Source organism: Panthera onca, chromosome E2 (assembly GCF_046562875.1).
Source record: "Panthera onca isolate mPanOnc1 chromosome E2, mPanOnc1 haplotype 2, whole genome shotgun sequence".
Lineage (NCBI taxonomy): Eukaryota > Metazoa > Chordata > Mammalia > Carnivora > Felidae > Panthera > Panthera onca.
This window is the reverse complement of record NC_138353.1, coordinates 14,575,989-14,583,938: the sequence shown is the minus strand read 5'-3', so window position 1 is coordinate 14,583,938 and position 7,950 is coordinate 14,575,989. Positions and strand designations below refer to the sequence as shown.

Sequence of the window (7,950 nt, the reverse complement as noted above, 5' to 3'; positions counted from 1 at the left end):
GAGCCTGAGGTAGGGCTTGAACCCTGAGATTCTGACCTGAGCTGAAGTCGGACGTTCAACTGACTGGGCCACCCAGACGCCCTATGGACTCTTTTACTTCACCCGTAGCCCCTTATTCATTGATTTCTGTCCCAATAAGCCTGACCCCAGAGAGCCGGCCGCCATTCCTTTGGCTGAGCCCTCGGTGAAATGGCTGGCGTTCCAGGCGCTTCCTTAGAAGGTCACCAGAGGAGGAACAAGAAAGGACTCTGAGGACGGGAGAGAAGGCAGATTCGGCCTCCTGGCTCCACGTGAGGGGAGGGAGAGTCTGGGAGGGCTGGCGGGCAGCCCGCTTTCTGGGCGGACCCTCTCGAGGCGAGACCGTCTAGCTCGCGGCTTCAAGGTTCCTTCACGGTGGCCTCAGCTTTACCCCCCGGGCACTGGGTGCCCCGCTCCGTGCTGCTGCAGAGGCGGGGGAGCGCCCCAAGGCCCGAGGGAGACTCAGGGAGGACCGCGGACCGCCTCCCGGTTGGCGTGCCCTGCGGGCCCCAGGGTAGCACGCCCGCGGCTCCCCGCCCTCAGGCCTTTGTCTCTCTCGGGCTCCCGTCCGCCCGTCCGTCCCCCGCGCCCCCATTGGCCGCGGCCCCAGCCGGGGACGGGAGAGGAGGGAGCGAGTGGGCGGGGCCGCGTGGCGTCAGCGCAAGATGGCGGCCTCGGCGGCGCTGTTCCTGCGCTTGTGGAGCGAGCTGCGGCTCGGCGCGCGGGGGCTGTGCGCGAGGCTAGCGACGCCGCCCCCTCGGACCCCGGACCAGGTGAGCCGGACCGAGGTGGGCCCCGAGTCCGGGAGCCCTTTCGTGGAGTTCTGGGCGGACCGCCGCCGCACGGGGGTTCCGGGACGCAGCACCTCAGGGTGCTGAATGGAACGCCGCCCGCGTTTTGGGGAGTTTCCTGCCTCCCGGGGTGGGCAACGCTTGCGCCCCCGAGCTAGATGCTGTGGGCTCAAGTGCGTCCTCAGAACACCACCTCCTCTGGACCCCACGTGGGCGCCAGGGGAGGGGAGGTCACCTGTTCCCTGTTTCAGTGACCGCCCAGGTAATGCTTGAGGGGGAGGGGCCCGGGATGCTGGGGTGCCACTGCGGCCTTGGGGGTATTTTCCCCGCGCTGGTGGTGGTGGGGGTGATGTTTGCGCTTTTGATTCAACCTGCCTCTGCACTGACAGAGATCCAGCCATTCTGACCTCCAGGCTGATCACTTCGTGCCCTTACAACTCCGATGGCCCCTCTGCCCTCGCTTTCATCCCTTCCCTTCTGTACCCTACTGCTGTGAGCCCCGGGCATCCAAATGCCATACCTACCCGTCCTATCCCTTTTTGTGCCCTCTGTTGCCTTGCTCCTGGAAGCCCAGTGTCTTGCCAGACTCCCTGATCTCGTTTCCCTGCCCTACAGGATCCTGGACACCCGGCCTATCAACTCTTGAATCCCTGGGGCCTGGTCCGGGGCAGTCTAGTTTTTGACTATTCTAAGAGATCCAGGCTCCTGGTTGCGCCTCCAGAGACACCACACCCCGAGGCTGTGTGGTTGTCTGCTTCCTGGCTTCCGACCTTGATTCTTCTCCAACCAGGGTGCCCCAATCATCCTGACCTTTCTTCTCTTTCAGCTAACCTACCTCTTTCTCAATTGCAGGCCACAGAGATTGGGAGCCGCACGGGCACTAAGGCCCAGGCTCAGGGTCCACAGCAGCAGCGAGGCACAGAGGGTCCCAGCTACGCCAAAAAAGTCGCACTCTGGCTTGCTGGGCTGCTCGGGGCCGGTGGGACTGTGAGCGTCATCTATATCTTCGGTGAGGGGCATATGCCTGTTCCCTAATTTTGTTCCCTTGGCCCTCTTTTCTGTAGAACCTCTTTCCCCTGAGGGTTTCACCCACCTTCATCCCCTGGCTCCTCCCTGCATAAGGCAGCCAACTAGAACATCATCTACCTTGGAAATGGGAGAAGTGACCTTTCTTCTCCTTCTACCCACTCTGCTGAAGGTTCTACTCTTAGTTCTGCACTAGGATATGGAGAGTCAGTTGCAAGAGGGAAAGATGAGAAAGAGAGGACTGGACCAGCCTCCAAGCAACCTGTTCCTTTAGCACCCAAAACTCCAGCCCTCCCTCTAGTCCCTTCTTCCTTCAGAGACTTAGGAGGCCCTGCCCCAGTCCCTCTTCTCTCAGGAACCCAGAATCCTGACTACCAGCCCCCTTTCTCTCTTGATCTTAAGAGACCATGCCTCTTTCTTCTTTCCTCAGACCCAGGAGTCTAGGCCCCCTGCCCTCTTCCTCCCTCAAGACCCAGGAGACTGAGCCCTGATTTCACTCATTCCTCCCTGTCTTCCTTGCAGGAAACAACTCTGTGGATGAAACTGGCGCCAAGGTGAGAGGGAGAGAGACCCAGAGGCTTTGCCAGGGGTCCCATCCTGTGTGTCCTCTCCCCTTTGGTCTGTTCGGGCTCATTTCTTGTCTAGGGGTGAGCCTCTCCCTCCCAGGGACCTTTGCCTACTCCCAAGGTCCCGGAGATTCCTTTTTTGGGTTTGATGGGGTTCTGCCCCTGCCATCCCAAATGCTACATTTTTGTCTCTACCTTCCAGATTCCCGATGAATTCGACAATGGTGAGTAAAAGCACAGATTCTGAGGTCCCCTGAACCTTTCTACTCTGCCATTTATAGGGATGTTGCCCTTCCCATCTGGTGCCCTCCTGCTCCACCTCCTTCCATTGGGGGGTAGGGGAGTCAGCAGCTGGATGGCTTTGGGGGGAGGGGCATTACAAAGCCCCAGTCCTCTTGGCTGGCCCAGGAGCAGATGGTCAGGGACAGATGGGGGAGGGGAGTCCATGGTGGGAATGCTTGGGAAGAGGGGCCTGTCTGCCACCAAACACATGGCTTCCTGTGCCTTAGATCTGAGTGTCTGCACCCTTAATCCCTTCCTCTTTATGACAGCCTCTTGTTCCTCCCAGTCCCCCACCCCATCAGGCTCCTCATTTCCAAAACAATGTCTCTTTCCTCCCTCCCTCTTTTAGTTAACCAGCTTTCGGTGAAGAGTTTCTAACAAATTGGATAGTAGAGAGTAGTTGTCAGTTCTGTCACACTTGGCCCTTCCCCGGAGAAAAATAGAATTGGTAGGTCCAGAAAGCCACCTGTTTGTGCTGGGGAAGTTTGCAAACCCACATGTTAACACATTGATTATTTAAGCTGGGCAGGTGGGTAAGTATGAAATTTTAAGTGGGTAGTCTTCCTGGATTAAACAGATTAGCGTACTGATTTAAATTGAGCAGGTGAACATGCATTGTGTGTGTTTATTAACATAACTGGTTTCAGTATTTTTGGTTTTTTGTGTTTTTTTTTTTAATTTTTTTTTGTTTGTTTATTTATTTTTGAGACAGAGAGAGACAGAGCATGAACGGGGGAGGGTCAGAGAGAGAGGGAGACACAGAATCCGAAACAGGCTCCAGGCTCCGAGCCATCAGCACAGAGCCTGACGCGGGGCTCGAACTCACGAACCGCGAGATCATGACCCGAGCCAAAGTCGGACGCCCAACCGACTGAGCCACCCAGGCGCCCCATGTTTTTTGTGTTTTTTTTAATGTTTGAGAGAGAGAGAGCGTGCACGTGTGTGCGCACAAGCGAGGGAGGGGCAGAGAGAGTAGGGGGACAGAGGATCCAAAGCAGGCTCTGGGCTGACAACAGTGAGCCTGATGCAGGGCTCATACCCAGAATCCCTGAGATGATGACCTGAACTGAAATTGGATGCTCAACTGACTAAGCCACCCAGGCACCCTGGTATTTTGGTTTTGAAAAGGCAGGTCCATAGATAGTGGTTTAATTAGAGTAAAAATGCTATAATAAAGCAGGCAGTCATGTAAGTTTCCTGCTTTAAACCGGATTCAGTATATTCGTTTGAACCAGGGTTTTTCGGGGCACCTGGCTGGCTCAGTCAGAAGAGCATGCAGCTCTTGATCTTGGTGTTGTGAGTTCAAGCCCCGTGTTGGGTGCAGAGATTACTTAAATAAACAAAAGTTTGAAAAAATAATAAAAAAAAAAAACCAAAACAGGATTTTTTTTTAATTGGTACTTTGGAGCAGGTAGTTCTTTGTTGTGGGGGAGTCCCCTATGCATTGAAGGATGTTTAGCATCATCCTGGGCCTCTGTCCACTGGATGTCAGTATGTTGACAAGCACACAGGTCTTCAGACATTGCCAGAGTTTCCTGGAAAGTGGCAGACGAGATGGCTCCAAGTTGAAAACCATTAGTTAACATGTATAGCTGTATGTATATACTTAGGGTAGTTTAGATAGGCTCAGCATACTCACTAAAAGCAGGCGTACCTGGAAACCTAGTGGTTCAAAATGAGCTAAACACATGACGGCGTAACGTCAGCACAGTTGTATGTGGGTGTTTTTTTTTTTTCCTAAAAGGAGTAATTTTTTTTTTTTTTAAGTTTATTTATTTTGAGAGAGAGAGACAGTGAGCAGGGGAGGGACAGAGAGAGAGCAAGAGAGAATCCCAAGCACTGTCGGCATGGAGCCCGATGCAGGGCTCAGACTCATGAACCGTGAGATCGTGACCTGACTTGAAACCAAGAGTTGGATGCTTTACAGACTGAGCCACCGAGGTGCCCCATTTGTGAGTTTTAAGCGGGCAGATGTATAAACATTCTGTTTTATATCTGGGGTGGTGTGTGGGGATAAGTATTCACGTTGAAACTGGGCAGGTGAATAAATGTATTTGTTCCTGCCTGGCGGTCACGTCATTGCCTTCTACCTTCGGACTTAGAAATGAACTCATTCATACCAGGTGGGTATGTAGACCTGTTTGTGTCTGGTAGGGAAATAAAGCTCTGGTGTGTCCAGGAGGTTGAGCAGTGGCTCATCTTGGAATCCCTTTGTGCCCCGGTGTCCTCCTAGATCCAATTCTGATACAGCAGTTGCGCCGGACTTACAAATATTTCAAAGACTATAGACAGGTGAGCAGGAGTCCCGAGCCCAGTCCCCATCCCTCCGGCACCGGCTCCTGCCTCCTTGTCTGAGTGTTCCCATTCTGTCCTTCTTCCACAGATGATCATTGAGCCCACCAGTCCCTGTCTCCTCCCTGACCCTCTGAAGGAGCCATATTACCAGCCACCCTACACACTGGTCTTGGAGCTAACTGGCGTCCTCCTGCACCCTGAGTGGTCGGTGTGTCCCGGGGAAGGCAGCGGGCTGGGGACACTAGATAGACATGGGTGGCTGCGTTGTGATGACGTGGTCAGGAGCAGAGACTCCGCAACCAGCTCCACTGTCACCAGGGAAGAAGGTGTCACTCTCATTGCCTCGCTTTTCTCAACTGCGAGACTCCCCACCCTGTAGGTTGTTGTAAGTGTGCCTCGGCACCCAGTGTGTGCTACGGAGGAGTGTGCTGTTACTCTGGGACCCAGACCCTCGGTCACAGCCATGTCCTCCTGAGCCCCCAAGAACTACAGAGATGGGGAAGAGCCCTCCAGTTCTGGGAATCCCCCCCAGGCTGGAGCTTTATCCTGTTGGGGGCTTCTGGGTCTTGGGGTTTCACTGTCCTCACTGCCTCCCCAGCTGGCCACTGGCTGGAGGTTTAAGAAGCGTCCGGGCATCGAGACCTTATTCCAGCAGCTCGCCCCTTTGTATGAAATCGTCATCTTTACGTCAGAGACTGGCATGGTAAGGCCTCAGGACAGGGGAGGGATGGTCAGTGAGGTGGGAGATGGGGAGGGTCAGGGCTCAGCCTGACCTTGTTCTCCCTCCCATCCCCACCCCTAGACTGCATTCCCACTCATCGACAGCGTGGACCCTCATGGCTTCATCTCCTACCGCCTGTTCCGGGATGCCACAAGATACATGGATGGGCACCATGTCAAGGTGCCATGTGGGGGCTGTGGGCAGTCTTCTGGGACTTGGTAGGGGGCTGGCACTTCCTGAGGGAGAGAGCTCTGACCCCAGCCTCAATCCTGCTTTGGCCCCAGGTCTGGTTCTGACAGGACTTCAGCTTTCCCCCAGCACAGGCTGGGCCTCTAGGCTCTTCTCCCTTCCGCCTGAATCTGGGAATGGGAGTGGGGGTAGGTAGGACCTCTCCAAAGAAGACAGTTGGGGGTAGTGCATGGATATAAGGTTTGGAAGCCGTCTCTTGTCTCTGTATTCAGAAGTGAGTGTTTTGGGGACTGTGTAATTGTAACCATTATATTATATGAGACTCAGCCTCGTTTGCATTTCCAGGACATTTCGTGTTTGAATCGGGACCCTGCCCGCGTAGTAGTCGTGGACTGCAAGAAGGAAGCCTTCCGCCTGCAGCCCTACAATGGCGTTGCTCTGCGGCCCTGGGATGGCAACTCTGATGACCGGGTCTTATTGGACCTGTCTGCCTTCCTCAAGAGTGAGGCTGACCCCTGACCTCCTGGCCTCTGACCCTGGAGCCCATGACTCTCAAGAGGACTGATAGATGCTTAGTTCTGGCTTTTATTTATTTACTTTTCCACGTAAAATTGGATATATTTGAGGTGTGGAGGTTCGCAAGCATCTTGCAGTCTTTAGAAGCTTCTGAGAAGGTTTAGAGGTGCTCTGGGGTACTTAGGGGGTGTTCAAGGGAGCCCTTTTAGAGTGTTGAGAGATGTTCCAGGTAGCTCTGATCTTTATCCTTCCCTGCGGCCTTTCTGCCTGGCTGACCCCTGCCTTCTGTGCCCACAGCCATTGCACTGAACCGCGTAGAAGATGTCCGGACTGTGCTAGAGCATTACGCCCTGGAGGATGACCCACTGGAGGCTTTCAAACAGCGGCAGAGCCGGCTAGAGCAGGTGGGTGCTCAGATCTGCAGTTGCGGGTGGGGGAGGGGGGCATCACGTCAGTTCCCGAAGCTCCCAGGGGAGGAGCCGTGGAGCAGCCTGTCTCTGTCTGGCTGTAAGACCTTGAGTGTGGACCTTGTCTTCCACACAACCTGTCTGGGAGGGCTCTTGTCATGGGGGAGGGGCTGGTAGATTCCACAGCCTGCTTGAGAACAGGAGGCAGGAAATGCCAAGCGTGGGTCTTGGAGAAGGGTAGTTTGTGATAGCTTTGAGCAGATCTGAGGGCCCAGGTTTGGTGTGGACAGAGGGTTTGAGTCAAGCCTGGGGAGAGGGATCCCCGGACACTTGGTGGAAGGGATGGGGCAAGGCGTTCTGGTGGTCTTGATGTGATCCTGGTAGTTTGGAAGTGAGGCTAAGAATACGGATGGAGTTTGGGAAAGAGATTCTCAGGGGTCTAGATGGAAGTTGACCAGATTTCGGGTTGAGTGCCTGGGAGTAGGGCTGGAGCTCCTGAGTGTCCAAAGGACAAGGCCCTGGAGATTCGGGCCTGGGATCCTTCAGCATCCAGGCAGGGCTCGTACAGCTGAGGGCTGGGCACTGGGGGCCTGGGGAGCAGGACGGTGCAGTCTGGTGAAGGGCCTAGGGTCTCGGCAGCATCCAGGTTAGGATAAATAGGATCTGGGATAGGTTCGCAGGGTTCAAGGGAGTGGCTTCCTGGGACCTGGGGAAGGGGATCATGACAATCCCTGCGATTTGAGTCTGGGCTGGGTGTTCTAGGGGGTTGGGGAAGGGGTTTGGGCTGGGTAGAGATTTAAGGAAGGTGGCCTCTCGGCTGGCGGAGCCTGGGACGAGACTGCCGGCCCCAGGCTGACCTTGCTCTCTGTCCCTCACCCCAGGAGGAACAGCAGCGCCTGGCCGAGCTCTCCAAGTCCAGCAAGCAGAACCTTTTCTTTGGCTCTCTGACCAACCGCTTATGGCCTCGCTCCAAACAGCCCTGACTTCTGAGCCTCTGCAGACTCACTGCCTAGGTCCTGGGCCCTAGGCCCCAGTGCTCCCAGACCATGGCTCGGGCAGCCACATCCAATAAAGTCCATCCCAGATGCCACAGTCCTGTGTCCGGAGAGTCTTCAGATGGGGGCATCAGGGTGAGGTCC

At 55.2% G+C, this 7,950-nt stretch overlaps 1 protein-coding gene across 3 annotated transcripts; it reads left to right on the top strand.

Annotated features, from left to right (window-relative positions):
* The first annotated feature begins 414 nt into the window (after positions 1–414).
* Positions 415–7,903, top strand: TIMM50 (translocase of inner mitochondrial membrane 50). 3 transcript variants are annotated; one of them, XM_060651102.3, is made up of 11 exons: positions 415–806; positions 1,662–1,818; positions 2,358–2,389; positions 2,604–2,625; positions 4,917–4,975; positions 5,067–5,186; positions 5,577–5,681; positions 5,781–5,879; positions 6,234–6,390; positions 6,702–6,808; positions 7,693–7,903. In XM_060651102.3, the coding sequence occupies exons 1-11, from the start codon at positions 684–686 to the stop codon at positions 7,792–7,794; spliced, it is 1,083 nt and encodes a 360-aa protein (XP_060507085.1). In that variant the 5' UTR covers positions 415–683; the 3' UTR covers positions 7,795–7,903. The 3 variants fall into 3 exon arrangements, with proteins under 3 accessions (XP_060507085.1, XP_060507086.1, XP_081647657.1); XM_060651103.3 differs by having other exon boundaries at positions 417–791; XM_081791531.1 differs by lacking the exon at positions 415–806 and adding an exon at positions 1,049–1,071.
* The last annotated feature ends 47 nt before the right edge of the window (positions 7,904–7,950 follow it).